General features: G+C 35.8%; 1 protein-coding gene across 1 annotated transcript in view; it reads left to right on the top strand.

Annotated features, from left to right (window-relative positions):
* Positions 1-11,879: 11,879 nt before the first annotated feature.
* LOC106073599 (uncharacterized) overlaps positions 11,880-22,237 on the top strand; it is a 30,127-nt gene continuing 19,769 nt past the window's right edge. The window contains exons 1-4 of the mRNA XM_056025819.1: positions 11,880-12,398; positions 17,321-17,491; positions 19,162-19,204; positions 20,753-20,938. Of these exons, the coding sequence (XP_055881794.1) occupies positions 17,375-17,491; positions 19,162-19,204; positions 20,753-20,938 (346 nt within the window). The 5' untranslated portion in view covers positions 11,880-12,398; positions 17,321-17,374. The remainder of the gene's footprint in view (positions 12,399-17,320; positions 17,492-19,161; positions 19,205-20,752; positions 20,939-22,237) is intronic.

Here is a 22,237-nt window from a genome sequence, read left to right as displayed (position 1 = left end):
TCTCGACTGCCGTACATTGTTGGGTTGACGACTCTTGCTTTAAAACGCAAAAACAACAAAGTCAACAACCTGAAGATGAGCTTACAACGATCACGCCTGTAACAGACGTGCGTGCCCTATATTTGCCTGAATGCCAATTGTACAAATAGGATTGGCCAGAGTTGCCTTCTTCGTTTAACTCTTTCTCTCCGTAATTATTTACCATATTCTGGTGGAATCAACGTTGTTATCGTCAGTTAGGAGAGAAAGAGTTAATGGACGTTCCTGTTACTGTGAGAGAATGGAGAAGCAATAGGAATACATTTCTAAGGCTCAGAACGCTGAAAAATGCTTGAGTAAAATGTCTAACTATAAACATTTATTATGTAGGTCTAAATTTTGATTCCTAGATATCATTGGCCTCCTTCAGTCGTAGAACGGCTATGGTTCATCTCAGAGAACACTTCCTCATGTGGCTGTGGAGCCCTATTTTGGAGAGACACTCCTGTCCACAGATAGCGCAGGTTAAGGTCTGCCACTTCCCGTGTTTGGCCGACGCCAAAGGCGAAGCTGGAGTGTCCTCTCCAGTTTTTGGGGTTAGGGCTTTGAATAAGTGAGATGAAAGCCTGGGCATTGTTTATAGTTGGAACAATGTCGCCCACACAGCAGTTCCCCCCTCTCCGCGCAGCTGATGTGACCAAAGCAATGGAATATCCAATACAGTTTGGGATCAGTAGCCCCGCAGGATCTGCCAGGCTGTAGCACGGTGTGCCACAGTCTGCCTAAGGGTCACCAGCTCCTGATTTTTCCTCAGGGTTGTCTCCCGAAGTCTTTCCTGTGTTTGGGTATAGCCGCAGGGCAGCGGAGGTTTGGATTCAGAGTTTTCCTTCTCCTAGATGGGTAGCCAACCAAGGCTAACGAGCCCCTCCTGCCCGAAGCTAGATATATTTAACATATTCAACGATATATCAGATAATTTGCTATGATAGTATTTGTGTTTAAGTTTCTTTTTCAAAGCTTATATCAACTCACTCTGTTAGTCTAGTAAAAGTTTGTACACGCTATTTCTCCGACACCCAATCTCGGATAAAACTTTGCACAATTATTTCCTTTACCTGACAACACAAGAAAAGAAATTAACTAAATAGTTAATTAGCTATTGGTTATTAATTATTTTGTTTGGTATCAAACAGGGGAAATAAATCGTACTTGTCAGATGTGGCGATATAAGTTGAATTAGTCCCCCTTATACTTTGTGTAGAGAATTGTTCTTCTATTTTCATAAGCATTTCGCTGGCACAGTGGTTAGTGTATTAAGTTCGAATTCAAGTCGTACAAGGTTTTTTTTTAATATAAAATACATTTAAAAAGCGATCACGCTAACCTTAACACAAATACCAACTTCTTTCTCCCCACTCCCATCTCCCTTTCCCAACTGGTCCAGACAATTGATAGGATCATAGCATATTAGAAAGATAAAAGCATGAGCTTGCGCTAAACAAAACAAAAAAAAAACAAATTGGTTAAAATATTTCTAATCAGACAGATTTATTATTGTTAGTCTTGATTTATTACAAATTTAATGACATGTCTGATCCAAACTAATTGACACAATTACACTTAATATATGACACCCTCGTAAACCGTAGGCCACAGAAACAGATGATCTTTACATCATCTGCCCTATAGACCACAAGGTCTGAAAGGGGAACTTTACTTTACTTTTACACTTAATATAAGCATTGTTAAAAAAAAAGGATTTAAAAAAAAATTATCTTCTTTTTTCCCTCCATGATATTCCTGAAATCCCCCTCGGAGCCCAGTTGTTAAAGAATTGGGAGATGGAGATGGCGTACGAATTTCTTTTCTTCCGGAAGATGCCTCTGGCAAAAGTTTGAGAAACACTGATGTTAGAGTATGAAGTCATGTAATCACTTTCCGGAGTCTTGAGACACATAAAAAAAGAAACCGGAGTGGCGCGTGTTCCCGCATACTACAGCTTTACCGATATCTTGAAGTAGATATAACACAAACAAACGAAACAATTCGTATTTGGAATTCTCTTTTTGATATTTCTTGTATTTATCTTATGAAAATTATATGTCAGAAAAATCATTATGTAATGGTTCTAGGCCATTCTAGGGAAGAAGCATGTGTACGAATATTCCATAGCCAGTTCATCTGGCTGCCCTGTCGAGCGGTATACGAGATGGACTGTCGATCGGTGGTCTCGGGTTCTAACCTGCCCGCTGCCATCCTCTCATCGTTCTGGGAACTAGGAAGTTAACTTAACACTGAAGGAACATCCGAAACATGTCAAACAAACAGCTCTCGTTTTGAATAAACAAAAAAAAAACTCATTTCGACCCTGCCTTCAGTTTGAGTAACTGAAGCTACTCTGAAACTTGAAATCAGAAAAAATGGGATACTTATCTAATCTTATAAAATACAGACGTTACTTCAAAAAAAGATGATTACGTCCTACGCGTCATGCATCTAGTCATGCATGTCAACAGATGACTTAAATTCTGCCAAGTCATTGATTTTCCTGGCTAGCTCAGGCAACTCATTCCATGCTCTAATAGCACTAGGGAAGAAGGAATATTTGTACAAATTTGTCCTAGCATATGGAAATATAAATGTACTTCTATCTTTGTGTCTTTCTGAGTATTTTATTAAATTTTGTATTTGAAGATTATGGTTCAGTGTTTTATGTATAATTGCTACTTAACTTTTAAGTCCTCTTCCTTAAGGCTTTCTAAATTTAGTGATTTTACTAAAGGTGTTAGATACAAATGAGATAACTATGCGCTTTGAAAACTACAGATTTAAAACCAGAATAATCCTGCATACTTCTGTGTACAGCCATTGTCTACTGCTCTTATGACTTGTGAAGAAATAATAGACGTACTGTGTAATAATGAGAATAATAGATGGATTCCACAGTTCAGGATCTAGTGTCAACTTATTATAGATTATAAGCTACAAGTCTTTGGTCTCATATGACACTTCTAAGCTTGGTGTTGATTCCTCACTGCTGGGGGGGGGGGGTTGTTTATATTGAAGTGTTCCGTTTTTCATTTTGTTTGTTGAGGATTAAAACAACAAAACATTTGTGTTTACTTTGAAAAGAATATCGTCATTTTCCTTTTTCACAACCAGCACGTTAACCATTTAGTGTAAATGTGTGGTATAAACCACTTGGCTTCGTGGGTGGGATCGAGTTCGAATCCATGTGTCCCCTATTATTATTATTATTATTATTATAGCTTTTATATAGCGCTACTTTCATGCTTATAGCATGCTCAGAGCGCTTTTGGTCCAATCTCATTTGTGGACCGGTGGGGGGGAGGGGGGTATCTAGGAGTTGGTTTTCCGTGCTGCCTTTAGGTGCTCAGTAAACACAACTCTGCCCGAGTCGGGTGTCGAACCTCGAGCCCCCTTCTTGGTAGCCTACGCTAAGTTCAAGCGCACTTGGCCTCTCGACCACGCTTCCCACCACCCTATGAATTTTTGATTCCAGATTTGACTATGTTGTGTTTGCTGAGCGCCTGAAGGCACCATCTTCCAGACACTTTCTAACACCAGTGGCGTAGCTAGGAATTTGCCATCAATTAGGGGCCCCGGGGTGCTTGACCTCTTTGGGGGCCCCCTGCATTTTGACATTCGACATCATGACATGAGAAAATGACGTAATATTTTATATTAAAATTTCAAACAATCAATTGCCCCCCCCCCCTCAAGTGGGGGCCCGGGGGGATTTTCAAATTTTCCCCTCTCCTCTCCCCACACTAGCTACGCCACTGCCTCTCAGCCTCCACATTTCCATAAAAGAAGTTTGAGCTGAGAGCATCAAGCATACTACAGGAGCACAGAAGACGCGCTGTATAAACACAATTATTATTATTATTATTTATTAATATTCTTTCTCTTGCACTGCCAGGGTCGAGCTTCGCTTAAAGGAGACAATTCATTGTAATCCCTTTAACAGAGTCTACTAAAGAATTTTCTGGTGATGTAGCAGGTCTGCAGCATTTCCGCCCTCAGACAGGGATCCTTATGATCCTTATGGAAATTGGCTCTGATTACAAGGACTCTTTTTTTCTCATATAAAGACAACACAACAGAAACATAATAATAATTATAATTATAGCTTTTGTATAGCGCTACTTTCATGCTTGTAGCATGCTCAGAGCGGTATGATCTAATCTCAAGTTCTGGACCAGTGGGGGTGAGGGGGGCATCTGCCGCCTTTAGGTGCTCATTAAACACAACTCAGCTCGAGACGGGTGACGAACCTCGAGCCCCCTTTAATAGGTAGCGAAGCCAAGTACGCGAGCTTAGTCTCTCAACCATGCTTCCCACTTGCACATAAATGGAACAGACACAACATAAAGAGAAAATATAGACGTTAAAAATCCACCGTTTTCTAGTCTTGTCCGTCAAATTTGGTCTAATACAGTATATAAGGTAATCGGTTGACTCGAGAACTTCTCGTGGCGACTATTTATAGTAAGTAGGCGTATCTCTATCAGACCTGCGTATCAGGACCACGTGCTGATGGATTAGTTTCGCCACCTGGTTATTGCGACCTAGGTAGGCAGATTCTGCCAAAGCTAAACATCCTGGTATTTTGAGTTCGTTTGACTCACCCACGTTTCCACACTTTCGGCATTTTTTTCCCCTGCATTCTGAGCTTCAGACGCTCTAAGCTCCCCCCCCCCATTGTAATTCGTGGAAGAGATCCGGGGGTCAAGTATCATCCTGCATTCTGAGCTTTAGATGCTGTAAGTCCCCCCCCCCCCTTTACACATTTGTGGTCCAAGGCAGTCCCGATGCGAAACGTTTTCCAGTATTCTCGAGCTTCAGACGCTATAAGGCCCCCTCCTCTCAATCGTAGTCCGAGGCAAATCCCCGGGGTCAAGTGTGTTCCTGTATTCTGAGGTTCAGATGGTCTAAGTCCTCCCCCCCCCAAAAAAAAAAGTCCATTTCAGAGCCCCGGGTCGAAATGTTTACCTGCAGTCTGAGATTCCTATTAGTGATAATGTCGTTATTAATTGGTTAACACTAGAATATAGGTTCATACTTAGGCCTATAATGCAACAGAATTATTTAAAAATGTAAAAAATAAAATTAAAAAATCAAAAGACCGTCCTCTCTACTCGCATTGTCATAAGCGTTGAGTTGGTGTATTCTTTTAAATAAAAAAAAAAAAGAAACAAAACAGGAAATAACATTAACGTAGATCAGCTGGCTGAATAGCAGAAGTCTCCTTTTTTAAATTCCACGAAAAGGAGAAGTGAATTTAACTAGAAGCTACCGAGTTAAATATGCAAGTACGTGTTAGATTGCTTCCTTGTGTTGTGAGTTAAACCGCTTTACAATGGTCTATTATTGGCTAATTGGAACGATGATTCTCAAAGTGTGATATATAATCAAATTAACAGGCGTGTGGCTAATGGAGGACATGTCCTCCTTTTTAAGGTTTTGTCCTCCGTCCGGCAGGCATTGGGCTGAATTGTGAAAATGTCCGGCTTTTACTCTGTTGTTTACTGCATTGACGTATTAATCAGCAATCAAATTCAATCCTTTACGTCTTCTAGTTGGAATACACAAGCTCATACATAACTGATTTATTGAAATACACAAGCTTATACATAACTGATTTATTGAAATACACAAGCTTATACATAACTGATTTATTGAAATACACAAGCTTATACATAACTGATTTATTGAAATACACAAGCTCATACATAACTGATTTATTGAAATACACAAGCTCATACATAACTGATTTATTGAAATACACAAGCTTATACATAACTGATTTATTGAAATACACAAGCTTATACATAACTGATTTATTGAAATACACAAGCTTATACATAACTGATTTATTGAAATACACAAGCTTATACATAACTGATTTAATGAAATACACAAGCTTATACATAACTGATTTAATGAAATACACAAGCTTATACATAACTGATTTATTGAAATACACAAGCTTATACATAACTGATTTAATGAAATACACAAGCTCATACATAACTGATTTAATGAAATACACAAGCTCATACATAACTGATTTAATGAAATACACAAGCTCATACATAACTGATTTAATGAAATACACAAGCTCGTACATAACTGATTTAATGAAATACACAAGCTCATACATAACTGATTTAATGAAATACACAAGCTCATACATAACTGATTTAATGAAATACACAAGCTCATACATAACTGATTTAATGAAATACACAAGCTCATACATAACTGATTTAATGAAATACACAAGCTCATACATAACTGATTTAATGTCATGCATACATCACACATGCCTAATACTGGGATATCGGTGTGAAAGATGTTCCTCTCCACATAATAAGTAGTGGAGAGTTTCATGATAAACTTAGCAATGTCAAGGACGCTCAATTGAGTTTCACTGCAATAATTTCAACTCAGGCGCCATTTCGCCCTCACTGGCGTAGAGGCAAGTAGCTGGCAGCGGGTGGCCTCTGAAAGAGACAGTTAGAGAGCTCTCACGAGGGCCGCGATTACCATATTTGAGACCCAAAGGAAAGACCTTGTTGAAGACAGGCGCAGAAGACGAAAAGAAAACTTAAACAGACCTCCGGCGGACAACGACTTTCTCTGCACGATATTCGGAAAAATATGCAGGTTGCAACTGGGTTTGCGTAATCATGTAAAACATTGGTTCTAAAACTGGGGTCCGCAAGAAGACCGAATGTGGTCCGCGGAAAGAGGAAAAAAAAATTATATAATTAAAATAGCTTCTTCGCTTAATGCCAGTTTTGTTTTTTTTTTCATTTTTTCCGAGTAGAGAGGGACTTTGGATTGTGTAGTCATTCTCCCATCTTTGACCATAAGGTCTGCTTTTTCTATTGCCTTCTAATTCAATTCGGCCTGTGTCACTGTGATCCGTTGGAGGAATGTTATCTTGCTGTTGTTGCGGAAATTTACAATAGTTATAATCTCAATAGACACTCTTTCAACAAAATGTTATTTTATTAATTTTGTTACTTCTTTAACATGCATTTACGTAGCTTTTTAACTTAGGGGTCAGTATCAAGTTTTGACCATATAAAGGGGTCACGGGATCAAAAAAGTTTAAGGACCTCTGATGTAAAACGCTGCACTAATCCTTATTCTTTGAACCCGAAGACATTCCCATTATTATCCTAATGAACGAAAATTAATCTTCGTATTGAGTCTTCTTCATTACTACCAGTTAGTTCCCCTTTTTTTTTAAGTTTAAGGTCATAGTGTGATAGTCATAGACATAAATAAATATAGACTGGCCGATAATAGAGTTTTATGAAACCAAAATTTGTGACTTGCATTTCTGTGTACTTTATTTATGTCTAGGAGTTTTGTTTAATCTCTAAGACTGAAGATCATGCAATTTTTCAATTTTTCAGAATTCGGAAATCCGACAACAATAGATATACATGTTTTCAAGTTACATGAATTTATTTCCTTTTTCCAGTCTATATTTACTTATGTCTATGGTGATAGTCTAATGCTTCCTCCATACTGAAATATTTTGTGATTAAGAAAAAAATAGTACGAAATTAGAAAATTGGATTATTCCGTGGCTAAAATGCAGACAAATTACCAAATACTTTTTTTAAAAGCATATTCTAACTTATCAACAGTACCATTAGTCTATTTACCGGATACACCGAAAAATCTAGCTATTTATAGTTTTCCCGCCATGAATGAAAATATCAAAATGAAACTTGAAATCATTCGCCGATCAGACTCAAGAGAGATGAAAGTTGTTTTTAAACTAACTCCATCATGAACACGGTCTTCAATGCTATTCGTGTGAAGTTTATCACATAGTGTTCCTTAAGGTCCGTGAATTTTTTCATTTGAAAAATGTTTCGATTATCAATGCTCAGTCGCGGTAGTGGACAAATGAGAGAAATAAATCTAGACTCTTTACTGACTCAAGCAGTCCTATAAAACAGTATAATCTCAATAAATTGTTGCAGAATTTAAGATTGGTGATCATGCATGACTAGATTGACCTAGGAACACGCGTAGGACGTAATCGTCTTTTTTGAAGTAACGTCTGTATTTTATAAGATAAGAGAAGAGCCCCCACTTAATTGCCGAGCTGTTTATACTTCTCATTCCCACATGTCTTAACCACTAAAATCGTAAAGTTTTCCGACACTTTTCTAGAACTAAATCTAGGTTTAGTGGATGAAAACATACATTTGATGCATCAAAAACCCCATTTAAATCCAATTAGTTTGATTGTTTGTAAAAATGTTTGTATAATGTTTTACACGTTTCGGATGTTCCTTCAGAGTTGAAGACAATTACTTCCTAGCCCAAACCTCCCTCAGGACGGCGGGGGATGGGAGCGGGCAGGCTTTGAACCCTCGACCATCGATAAATCTGAACGACAGTCCAGCGCGCAAACCGCACGACCAGGCAGCCATGTGATGTGCATCTTTCCTCCTCCTTATTCTTTTCAAAAAAAAAACAAAAAAAAACTTTTACCTGCAATCTTTTCTCTAATTGGGCCTGATCTATTCACACACGCTCGGTTACTCTTTTAACCTCGTTTGTTTCCGCGGCGGCTCTGTTGACACATCTGTCTAAGTAATTCAATATTCAAGCTAGTTGGCGACTTTAAGTACATAGGTATGATCGCTGCAGTCCCTTACTACCCGCATCAGTTCATGGTAATGCTTCTCGTTCAACTTCAAGTGTTGCTTAATTCAAGTCACACTAAATAAATAAATTTCTAGACATAAGTGCAGCCTATCCGAATGGTTTCCTTTACCAGATTTTCACTCTTTCAAGCGTTGCCCTGACATTTGTAATCCATCACTAATGTGAATAAAATGTTATCCATTACAAATCTCTTTGCTATGTGTTGCAGTTTTTTCAGTTAGAAAGAGAGAACATATTATGTACACTAGAGCTAACAATTACTTTAGTTCATCAATATTTGAAGACATTAAATTTTACTGGTTCGGTCACAGCTTGCAATAATCCTGTTTTGTTTTTGTTTGCTTTTGGATCTCTTTAAGTCTAAACAAAAGATGTACCGGTAGCGTAATCCTTTTTTTTTTTTTAAATCTGATCCTAATTGATCCTGTGAAAATATCAAAACATCTGGATCTAATCTTAGTCTACTTTAAGTTTGTTTTTGTCACGCACTCACATTCTCACGAGAATTGTTGGCTGGTTTCATGGTGCTTCTCTTAGATTAGCTCTTCTAATCCCTAGTCAGACGCTATTTTTACATGAGGTTAACGGGCGAAAATGCCTCCTTAAAATAGGGCTCTTTAGCCATATGTCTGACGTCACGACTGTGACGTGGCAACGAGCTATTTGTTTAAACTGCCCACAGGTTGCGACGTCGCAGATCCCAGGCCTTCTAAAACGATTAGCTTCTGTAGAGCTCCTTCCTCACTTGTCACATGCCATCTTGCCGAACCCGGTCAAATGATTTTGTGAGGTAAATTTAAAAAATAAATGTTTTACAGGGTTCAAACCTGGGACCACCGAAAGACAGACCAGAGCGCATACCACACGACCATCAAGAAGTCTTTGAAATTGAGTACCAGTTTCTTTTAGTGTTGAAGGCATTTGTTCAACAGTGTTTCTATATATTCTGAAGCGTGCGTGTTCTTCGCCTTTCCTCTTGAGTCTGTTAAGAATTATTCTTGACATAAGACAGTGGCGAACTAGGTGCCAAAATCGGCCATGGCATTATCTTATCTTATCTTATATAATACAGACGTTACTTCAAAAAAGAAGATGATTACGTCCTACGCGTCATGCATTTAGTCATGCAATTAACCAATGACTTAAATTCTGCCAAGTCACTGGTTTTCCTGGCATTAATTACTATAGGCTCACACATTGCGTGCTTTATGATGCGTATCCATTCGTACTTGTTATCAAAATATGTAAAGTTTTCTCCGACGCCTGCGACTGAACTGATAAATGCGTTGGTTGGTGAAATGTATTGTATTTATACGTTTAGATAGGTTTAGAGGCTATAGAATGAAAAACTTAAATACATGAATTTTTGAAATTATTTGAAGTGATGGAAATAGTAAAAAGTAACACTTGAAAAAATAGCGACATGAGAAGTTCATTCTACCGTATATTTCAAAAAGCTACTCGCCGACAAATCGTGTATGACAATTTCTTATCAAAAGCCATCAACATGAAGAGGGAATTTATTAAATTATTTATGGACATAGGCCAACACTGTCATTCCAAGTGGCCCATTTGGCGGCGGCCCCACCAGCGCATTCTGTGCCGGCCCAAATGCCAATATATTATATAAAATGTTTGTAAAATGTTTTACATGTTTCGGATGTTCCTTCAGAGTTGAAGATAATTACTTCTTAGTCCAAACCTCCCGCAGGACGACGGGGGATGGGAGCGGGCAGGGTTTGAACCCTGGACCATCGATAAATCTGAACGACAGTCCAGCGCGCAAACCGCACGACCAGGCAGCCATCCTATAGCAAGTCTGACCTGGCAATCAGGCATTAAGCCTATCTTGTTAGGATGGCTGAACAGAAGAAGAAGAAGATAAAACTTATTCTTTTGTTTTGGTTGGGAATATAGACTGGAATATAGCTTCAAGATTTAGATTCTACATTTCACAGTTTCACCTAAAATAAAATTTCATATTTACAGGTTTGCAAAATAATAATCTAGCTAGTGGCAGGCCTAGTGTCATGGTGTGTAGGCTACCTCAACCCGTCGTCACGATTGTATCGAGCTTGAATCCTGCCCGCTTAATTAGATTATATTATAGGCCTATCCATCCTTATACCTTCATGCGGAGGCGCGGTGGCTGCATGAGCGGTATTATAAAGCGCTTGGCTACCGAACCGGGGGTCCCGAGTTCGAATTCTGGTGAAGACTGAGATTTTTAATTTCGGGATCTTTGGGCGCCTCTGAGTCCACCCAGCTCTAATGGGTAGGCCTACCTGACATTAGTTGGTGAAAAGTAAAGGCGGTTGGTCGTTGTGCTGGCCACATGACACCCTTGTTAACCGTGGGACACAAAAACAGATGACATTTACACAGAATCAGATGACATTTACATCATCTGCCCTATTGACCACAATGTCTGAAAGGGGAACTTTACTAAAGGCCTATACTTTCATGCAGGAGGTTAAATTTTGACTAAGACGAATAAACTAAATTCATTGGCTGAAAGAGCGTCCAAAACTTGACAAAAATAAATAAAACAAACAGCCAAGTTATAATATCTAAAAAGGCATGTTGGTGAGCAAAATAAAGCAATCTGATGCATATGCCTTCTCTTTTGAAGTAGCGTCTGCTGTAATTTAATAGAAAAGATTAAAGTATCTTCTTTGATTTCCCATTTATTATTTCATTTTCGCTATTAACTTTTTCATTTTTATTATATTAAATAAGAGATAAGAACATGTAGCCTACATTTTATTTTTATATAACGAATTAGGCCTTAGGCCTACTAATTAGAGTTATTACAATGCCTATATAGTGCCCATATAGATAGGCCTATTTATATAGTTAGGCTATATTATTTAATTGTTGTCTGGCACTCTGACTAGTTTCACACACTTAGGCCTACATACACTTCGTTTGGTTTCGTTTAATAGATCTAAAATCTATACTATCTAGATCTTAGATAATTATTTAGATCTATTTCTTGCTACTCGTGTTAGATCTATCTAGATCTAGATCTATAGACTTTAAAGAATACTTGATCTAGAGGCACCACATGACCAGACTGTAATATAGATTCTAGCTAGCCTAGATCTAAATCTAGTGCGAAATACATAGCATTACTAACACTGTGTCACAGTGTGTGAAGTGTGTGTATTATGTGCAGACTGCAGGTCTTGTAACTCTAGTTTCTAGAATGCGGATATGATTGGAACAACTAGAAATCTACATCTAGTCTAGATCTAGTCGAGTCTACGTCGGTAGTCTACCACAAGTTGGATCTTAGATATGTTTATGATCTTAATAGATTTATAGATCTATCATAATCTATGATGTCTGAATGTGATCAGAAATTAGATCTAGAATCTAGAGATCTAAAATAGATCTATATAGTCTAGATCTAGATACTATTAATAGATCTAGATTAATTGACATACATTTAAATTCTACAGACACTGGACTGAGACAGACTTGACAGAGTGACCAGAGTAGATCAAACTACTAGATCTAGTCTTACTATAGTCTAGACTAACTAGTTTACTAGATCTAGAGCATAGATGATGATGAAAATAATTTAAATGATCAATAAATGATTCATAATATTTTATTAATATTCAAATGGTTATCAGTCTAAGACTAAGACGTCTTAGTCTACAATCTCTACAAAGATGTTTTTTGAGGTAATTTTCTTAATTCAGTCTAAGTTTTAGAATTTTAGACTATAGATTAAATAGATAGAGATCTAGATCTAAATGCATGACGCGTAGGACGTAATCATCTTCTTTTTTGAAGTAACGTCTGTATTATATAACTATAACTAAGATAAGATAGATCATGCTATATTAGATCTAGATTGTAACTAGATATATTAAGATAGATCTTTAATCTAGATCTAATTAATCTAGTAGATAATCTAATAATATATTTATTAAATCTAATCTATAATTATAGATAAATTAGATTATCTAGGTCTAGATCTGATTAAATCTGATAAGATTTAGAATCTAGATCTAGATTACAGATCTATTAGCAATTAGGGTCAATCTACAGTCTAAGTCTAGAGCAGTGGTCTTCAACAGGGGTGCTAGTGCCCCAGTGGGGATTTCATGAAATTAGGAGGCGCTGGGAGCTAAATGGGCATTTGGGGGGGGGGGCTGGGCATAAAAGGGGGGTGTACTAATGAAAGGAACTAAAGATGCACTGAAACAAAACAAACACATTTCTTCACCATTAACTCTGGCTAACTAAATATAGACACATTATAAATAGTTAACTTGCTTCGAATTTAAGAACAGAAACTACGTTAGAAATTGATTTCGGGAATCCCCTTTTTCTTTGTAATCGAAAGGTATCTATTGTCGTTAGTTCTTGCGCGCGTAAACGTTTACGCTTTTTAGATTATAGATTAATTTATATAAATCTACTTATGTTAATATATTAATATATAAATGTTAATTTAAAAAAATCGCTCAAATTAAATTACAAATTAAGACTTAACCTTTTTTTTAACAATTAAAAAGTAGAGACAAAGTTGGTCATGAGAAATGCTTGAATGATACCAACCTTTCAGAAGTGTTATTGAATTGCCACCAGATTCCAATGTGTTCTTCTTTGAATAATAACATTTTCAATTGAGGTTATGAAACCAATTTCGCTTCACGAACATACACATATCCAAAAATGAACTAATTTAAGAATATTCATGTAAAATTAACAAACTTTCTACTATTGCATATAAAAAAACTTCCTACTATTGCACATATAAAAAAACAACAACGGCAAAGCAGAATATATATATGTTTTAGTAGTTTCTTAGCTGAGTCAACCCAGCCCTAATGGGTACCTGACATTAGTTGGGGAAAGTAAAGGTGGTTGGTCATTGTGCTGGCCACATGACACCCTCTTTAACTGTGGGTCACAAAAACAGATGAGCTTTACATCATCTGCCTTATAGATCGCAAGGTCTGAAAGAAGAAAGGGGAACTTTGCCTCTCAGCAAATTGCAGAGTTTTTCCTGTCTTATGATGTTGTTTGAAAATTTATTTAAAAAACTAAAATTCGAATTCTTTAAAACTTATCTGTGGCACAAAAAGACTTATAATCTTTTTGGTTAGTGATGAAATACTATTTCAAAATCATATAGTTATGTAGCTTATATTGCGTCCTATGGGGTACCATCAGTGGTTGGAAGCTACAAAGGCTTCAAAAGTAATATAGATAAAGAGTATCCAGATCTATCCACTATTCACCTTGTGAGTTGTGATACACAGGCAACATGTTAAAATAGATATTAGATAGCTCCCATCTAATCTAATTATAAAAAGTGAAGATATAATACAAACCCTTGTAGTGAAAATAAGCTCATCTTTCAACAGTTTTGTGAAACACATGATGAGCAATATGTTAAACTCTTATTGTAAACTAAGGTTTGCTGGATTCCGAAAGGGAGTTGCATGCTTATTTTGTAAACTCTTAAATACAATTTTGGAATTCATCTGTTGGTGATGACTTCAAAAAAGGCTTTAAAGAATTTGGTTTACATGGTTGGGCTCTAAGGCAAATGAATGAAACCAACCTCCAACTGCAATGCAATAAATTGACATTGATCAAATCATTTTCTCTTTTATTGAGATAGAGTTAAATCTATTTTAAAGGGTCTAACAATCTTACATAACTTGTTTGTTTACAAATAAATTATTGTTCAAGGGGATCGATGTCTATGCAATTCACCAACTAACAATGCTCTATGAAGAAATGAATCACCTCTAGGATGTAATAAATTAAAAAATTTAAATATAAATGACAACTTTTAAGCATCTGATGTTCAAATTGAGTTTCTGGAAGAAAAAAAGAATTACAAAAATTATGTCTTCAGTGAAAAAAAAATGTTAACATTGGAGGCAGGACAGAGATATGGCTACTCTTAAATGTTCCAGTAAAATTCCAAAACTGTTGTTGTAAAAGGAATTATTTTTAGCTTTTCCATCTACATACATGGCTAAACTAGATTTAATGCATGACATACTTAATGAGTAGCAAAGAAATAGACTAAATGTAGCCACTAGAGAAGACATTTGTCTTACTTTGACAAATTTTTAGCTTGACATTTTTAATATTGTCAGACTACAGGAGGCACAAGGTTCCCATTAGCTTAATTTTTTTTTATTAAATTCAGTTATAACAAATTCGTGCAAGTGCTCCTTCTTTCCTAGAGCCATTAGAGGATGGAATCGATTTCCCTGAATCAGCCAGGAAAACTAATGACTTAGACAAGTTTAAGTCATTGATTAACATGCATGACTAGATTGACACATGAAATACGCAAGACATAATTATCTTCTTTCTTGAAGTATAAGATAATAATATTTATATAAAAATTAAAATTAAATTCACAATTAAACCTAAAAATAGTAGGCCCTAATATTCAATAAAAGGGACTATTCAGAGGTATTGAAAGAAAGTCTTGACAATTAGGCTAATTTTTGCTGTTATTAGCATACTTTTTTTATAATAGTTATGAAATTAACAATCTGTTATTTACAGCATGAAAATTAATATATAAATGACATTTTATTGAAATTTGCCTTCTCTCGTTTCTTTATTAGTTTTTTTTCTTAGAGGTGGAGTGGTGGGCTTGCGTTTTTTTTTAAAAGAAAAATAAGAAAAATGGGCAGTAAACCAAAAAAGGTTGAAGACCACTGGTCTAGAATAATCTAATCTATGGACATCTAGAATCAATGATATCTAGAGTAAAGCTGCCTATTCGAGCACCCCCCTTTTGTATCCCGTATCGGACATAGCATCTTATTTTCTCATTGGGTCTTTATTTTGATGGTTATTACAGAAATACTGTGGTAGTATGGCGCGTGGTCCCTTTTTCTAATCTTTAACACACTTGGTTTTGTATTCCTATACAAGATTGTTTTTCTACTAGGCTGGGTGCTTCCAGTACTAAAGACTACTGTCAAGCCCCATGGTGTATTAGCCAAGCGAAAACCATACATTTGTATTCAGGATTGAAAGAAGAACATATATATTACATGTCATAACACTTGTCTTGATTTCCATGCAGATGATATCACAACCAGAGTTAGAGGATGTTTTTCGATAAGGTTTACCATTTTAGAAAATGCTGCAATACAATTTTAGTGTTCATGTACTTTTTATGCAATATTTTCTTTAATGTTCGAATCTAAAAGAAGTAAATCAGTAAACTTTTAGTATCTAAAAGACAACAAATCTTACAAGCAATTTATAAATACATGCTTATTTAACATTATTTTGATAAATAACGAATTTTTTGTATAAATAAAAAGAATATTTTTTTACATAATTACTTTCCTTTCTAGAAAAAAAAAATCATTTATGCTCTCCCCTGTAATGGCAAAATCTATTTAAAGTATTGACTTTGCCTATATTTTGAACTATCACTGTGACATGTATTTGCAATTAGTCTTTTCTTTTCTTTTGCACATAATGCTAGTTCACCTCTTGCTTGAACAGAAAGTATCAGAAATGAAATTACAATCATTTTCTAATATTAAAACATTTTTTAAAATGCATTTTGTCTGATACGGTTTACAAGGTGTTCGATATTTTTGTCGTGGAAAAAAATTGGTCTGAAGCAATTAACATTTTGTCATACCTGCCCCAGCCTTCTTTGGCATCAGATTATATTTTAACTATGCAGTTTATAGATGTTTTCATTTTTTTCTCTCTGTCTAGCCAATACGAAGCTACAACAATTCTAATATTATAATCTCTATATATTAATCAAGTAAAATACAATGTATAAAAATTTTTTTAAAATAAATTTATAAAAAATTTTAAGAAAGTATATATATTTTCACTTGTAAGAATTTTTAAAAGGCTAAAATTCTTACCATTCTTATGTTAGAACAGTCTAATTTCTCCATGCTGTTGTACATCATCATTTTGCATGACCAAAAAAAAAGAAAGAATGGGTCGCAACAAAGCAGCTTCCTTAACACACAGATGGTCTTACGACAGTCATGGCCATTACAGATGCACATGCATATATGACATTATATTTACCTCTGATGTCCCCCATATAGTGGTATTGCCCAATGCAGTTTCTTTATTAACTTAATATAGATGCACATGCATATATGACATAATATTTACCTCTGATGTCCCCCATATAATGGTATTGCCCAATGCAGTTTCTTTATTAACTTAATATAGATGCACATGCATATATGACATAATATTTACCTCTGATGTCCCCCATATAATGGTATTGCCCAATGCAGGTTCTTTATTAACTTAATATATAGCCTATGCAAATTAGCCTGCCCCACCCATTTTGAATTCTAATTTTTTTTTATTTGGGAGGGTGGCACTGGTAAAACACCAGTACTCTCAAGAGTAGAATAGTCTAGATTTTATTTATATAAGTTTATCTTTTATATCTTTAAGTTTATCCATCATACTTTTAAGTTAAGCTGCAGAAGAGATTACAATTTAATAAACTATTTTAATAATCTCTCTCTCTCTTAACAAAAAACAAACAAAATATATTCTAATAGCCATTTTGTAATTTGAAAATAATTTTGTTATTATTTCTTTTTGTCCTGAACAGATGAGGTGATTGTCTTGACTCCATCCCTGGTGTTACAGAAAAACATTAGCTGTGATGGGCTACACTACATTTTTGGTTAAAGTAACTGCCTGCCTTTTGCTGCAGCACTTGACTACATATGTAGAGTGTGGTAACTGCACTTTGACTATAAAAGATAGCGATAACAATGATGTAAGTATTGCTTGGCTTTAAATAGGATTGGCTTGTTGAAGAAAGGTCTCATGAGCTATGTAAAAAAAAAAAAAAACAGTTAAATTCCCCTTTCAGACCATGCAGTCTACAGGGCAAATGATGTTAAGGTCATCTGTTTCTTTGGCCAACGGTAAACAAGCAGGGTGTCACAATGACCAACTGTCTTTACTTTCCCCCAACGAAAGTTGGATACCCATGAGATTTGGGTGGACTCAGGGGCAATGTAGTAGTATCATTTCTTTGGAAATCTGTCATGGCCCTTTTTGAACTTGTCATATAATAAGCTTTAGCTATAGAGATTGTTAAGTTTAAAATATATATATTTAACTTGTCCAAGAGATTTGAAATTTCATCAGCTGTATGATGTGAATAGTTACAAAAAAAGATTGAAAATAAGATATTGAAATTGAAAATTGTTCTTATCTTCTTATTAAATCACAGGCATTCCTTCCAACAAGTAAATTAAATTGCCTTAAAGAATAATGAAAAAAAAAGTCTTTGTGTGTTAGTCAGTATGGGAAATAAGAAAAGTGCTTGTTGTGTATCTATGATTATCTATGATCATAGCATTATTCTATGGTTAGGTATTTTTTAAGTTCTGGTTATGTACTTTGAAGTTCTGTTTCAGTGTTGTAGGGATTATGGCTTATTACGGCTTGACTTTATTTATCATTTGTCCTGGAAAATCTCTACTAACTAGTAGTTGTGATTTTAAATTTTTTTGTTTTGTCTGGCCACTAATGTTAATCTTTTGTACTGACAAAGTCAGTGATTTATGCTGTTGACATGTCGAATGATTGAGCCGGTTGAGCTGATGAAAGATGGAAAGTATAGTTGGTAGACAGAAAAGGGAAGATATTAAATGCATGGGAGGTTCATTGAAAGGACCAATAGAAGACCAAAGTGAGCAGTTGTTTTGTAAAATGTTTACATGGTTTGGATGTTCCTTCAGAGTTGAAGATAATTAAATTTATGGTCCAAACTTCTTGCAGTATGATGGGGGCTGGGAGCGGGCTGGGCTTGTACGTGGGACCATCGATAGTCAGCGTGCAAACCGCACGACCAGGCAGCCATTGATTGTTAGTGTATTAGAGGTTGCTATTAAAGTAATTTGACTAATGTTATTACACTTGAAATCCTTCAGACATTGCTAACGAATAAACTCATTAGTTTGGAAGTAAACATTTTCTATAGCTAAATTATATCATTAAAAAAAATCCTCCAATTTTTTTTTTTTATTCTTACTTGACATGTGGAGTGGTAAAAGCGCTTGACTCCCTAAGTGAGGGGTAACAGGTTCAAATCCTGGGAGTTTTAATTTCTGGATCTTTAGGATGCCTCTGAGTCCACCCAGAATCTAATGGGTGACTGACATTAACTGGGGAAAAGTAAAGGAGGTTAATGATGGACCACAGAAACAGATGGCCTTTACATCATCTGCCCTGTAGATTGCAAATTCTGAAATGGGAACTTTGCATATTTGACAAGTAAATATAAATGAGTGTTGTTATTTTTCTTTCAGAACTTTTTGATTTGAATATATATTATCTTCTACATATTTATGTCTTGACATCAAATGTTTTTTTTTTATTAATTTTCAATGACACACAAATCTTACAATGAAACAAGACAATAATTCTCATCCTCAGATTTCAAACAGTGACCTGTGTATGAATGAATACAAGAAACCAGGTAAATGTTTCTAGTTTATTTCTAAGCTTTGATGTATAATTTTCAAATAGTTGTATTTGAACTGGAGCCAGTATATAAAAACACAATAGATACACATTAAGTAAACTAAGAACACTGCTGGGCCAAAGTACAAACAAATGTAAAAAACTAACAATGGACCTCATTCACCAATCGTAAACAAACAACATTTAGCCACGTGGTGCTCTATCTCTTCTATATAATTTACGATCTCATGTTTAATTCATGATGGTTGTCACGTGACTGTTTTTTCCATTGTTTTATCAATAAGATCACGTGACTTAATGTTGTTTGTTTACGATTGGGGAATGAGGTCCATTAACATAAAACCCATTCATTTCAGTGTGATAGACTCTTCCCGGTTTCCTACATTTTTACACCAGAGAAGTTAACTAAAGGGCTATTTTGTCATCCGTTTTTGCTTTGGTCCAACTAAGTTTCCTTTTTATATGTCAATAATATATTTCTGTAGCCAATGCTTAATGGGGGTGCAGTGTGACCAACACTTTACTTAATTTAACAAATAGAAGGACAACATCTATGTGCCATCCATTCATTGTTGCAACATGCTCAACAGTTGTCTCCCATTATTTTACCTAGAAACTATATAAATTTCTGCTACATGTTAAACAGACAGAATCACCACTCACAAAAAAAAAAAAAAAAAATAGAACCCAATGGCACCAAGCCTCTGTGGCTTCATTATTCATTCATATTCATGCTTCCATGGGCTGTAGAGTAGACCAGCCCATTTCTTAAAGGCCACCCCATTTCTTAAAGACCAGCTCATTTCTTAAAGACCAGCCCATTTCTTAAAGACCAGCCCATTTCTTAAAGACCAGCTCATTTCTTAAAGACCAGCCCATTTCTTAAAGACCACCCTATTTCTTAAAGACCACCCCATTTCTTAAAGACCAGCTCATTTCTTAAAGACCAGCCCATTTCTTAAAGACCAGCCCATTTCTTAAAGACCAGCCCATTTCTTAAAGACCACCCCATTTCTTAAAGACCAGCCCATTTCTTAAAGACCACCCTATTTCTTAAAGACCACCCCATTTCTTAAAGACCAGCTCATTTCTTAAAGACCACCCCATTTCTTAAAGACCACCCCATTTCTTAAAGACCACCCCATTTCTTAAAGACCACCCCATTTCTTAAAGACATTCTCATAATTTTATTCTTCTTTTCCATTCACTTGATTATGTACAACATGTTTAGGTTGTCTTCTTTCTTTTGATCTTACTATTTCTATGGCATTCTCAACTTCTACTGAGTTATTATCTTATTTTAAACTGAACTTGCAAATCCAAACACTTGTTATACAAATTGAATTGATAGGCAAACAAGTATTGAGGCTCATTTTCTTAAGTGCTACTCACAACTTTGGTTGTTTGGATGGAGTCAAGTGATTCTTATAGTATTAGTTTGCTTACTTCATGTGTTTATAATTGACTTGGTTTATATATACCCATGTATTGTTATAATTTTCGTTACAATCATAATGAATGTCGAATTACTTTGCTATTTCAGTTTGCTCCGATTTTTTTTCAAGTTTCAACCGATCCATCTTACCTACTGAGTTTTCACTTGATACCCTGACAGTAGAGCGGCCTTCTGGTATAAACCTTGTATCACTTTTATCAGACTATGAAGATAATAATAAAGTACATTACAATTGGCCTGGTCTTAGGATAAAATGGGAGCCACCTACTTCAGGTAATACTTTGACAATGTATTTTAATGCATTTATTTCTACTTAGATAAATGTTCCTTTTGCATATATTTATAAACAGCTACTTATTCAAATTGTATCATACTGAGTAAAGTAAAAAAGTATAATAAGTTTCCCTTTCAGACCTTGTGGTCTATAGGGCAGATGATGTACAGGTTATCTGTTTCTGTGGCCTACGGTTAACGAGGGTGTCATGTGGCAGCACAACGACCAACCGCCTTTACTTTTCCACAACTAATGTCAGGTACCCATTAGAGCTTGGTGGACTCAGAGGCGCCTGAAGATCCCGAAATTAAAAACCTGATTCTTCACCAGGATTCGAACCCTGGTCCCCAGTTCAGAAGCCAAACGCTTTACCTCTCAGCCACCGCGCCTCCATATCCTACTGAAGCTAATCCTATTATGCGGTGAATTCTCTTAACTTGACCAGGTAGTCATGATTAACCTAATTCATCTGATGAGGGGCAGTGCTTCAGGAAAGATATGTGATCTGAACACTACTCATGAAAATCACTTGTGATATAGTCAGTATAGTCATAATCATCATTATCAACTGCTGATGTTCAATTGTTTTTAAGAAGGCCTTCAGGCACCTTGTAATGAAGATGTTTTTAATTAGTCTGGAATAGTGAAGAATCCAATACGAGATGGAAGCTAGTTTAGAGCTTATACTGCTGTATGTTTATTCACGTGAAGCATTTGTACAGTCAGTATTGTATCCAATTGTACAGTATTGGCTGTGAATTTATTTATTTATAAGAACTAGGCTTCCAAACTGAATGGGATTTGGTTAGGGATTTTCTGGACAACCCTTAGTCTACCCAACTTTAAAGGCTACCTGACTTATGATGGGGAAATAAAGGTCAACAGCCATTGATTTGGCCACATGACACTAGTTAACTGTTGGCCATAGAAACAGTTGAGTTTAATATCCTCTGTACCGTAGACCACTAGGTCTGAGAAGAGTAACTTTACCCCCTTTCCACTATAAGTTGTAGCATTTAAGCTATAACTTGGCAATCTTGTATTTTGTTTAGCAAGGTTTTTCGACAATTCTTTAAAAGTTAAACATCACCTTTATCTACAATCTCTGCATTGGGATAATGGCCTATAGAGTTGAACATATAGGATATTTAGGCTCCTATCACAAAACGTTTGTGGTCTTCCCTCATCTACCAAATGTTTAACTCTTTCTCTCCTAATATACGATACCAACGCTGATTCGACCTCATTAAATTAAAATAATTACGGAGAGAAAGAGTTAAAATGATTTTAGATTGTGT

This window comes from Biomphalaria glabrata, chromosome 4, assembly GCF_947242115.1.
Source record: "Biomphalaria glabrata chromosome 4, xgBioGlab47.1, whole genome shotgun sequence".
NCBI lineage: Eukaryota > Metazoa > Mollusca > Gastropoda > Planorbidae > Biomphalaria > Biomphalaria glabrata.
This window is presented reverse-complemented; position numbering and strand designations above follow the sequence as displayed.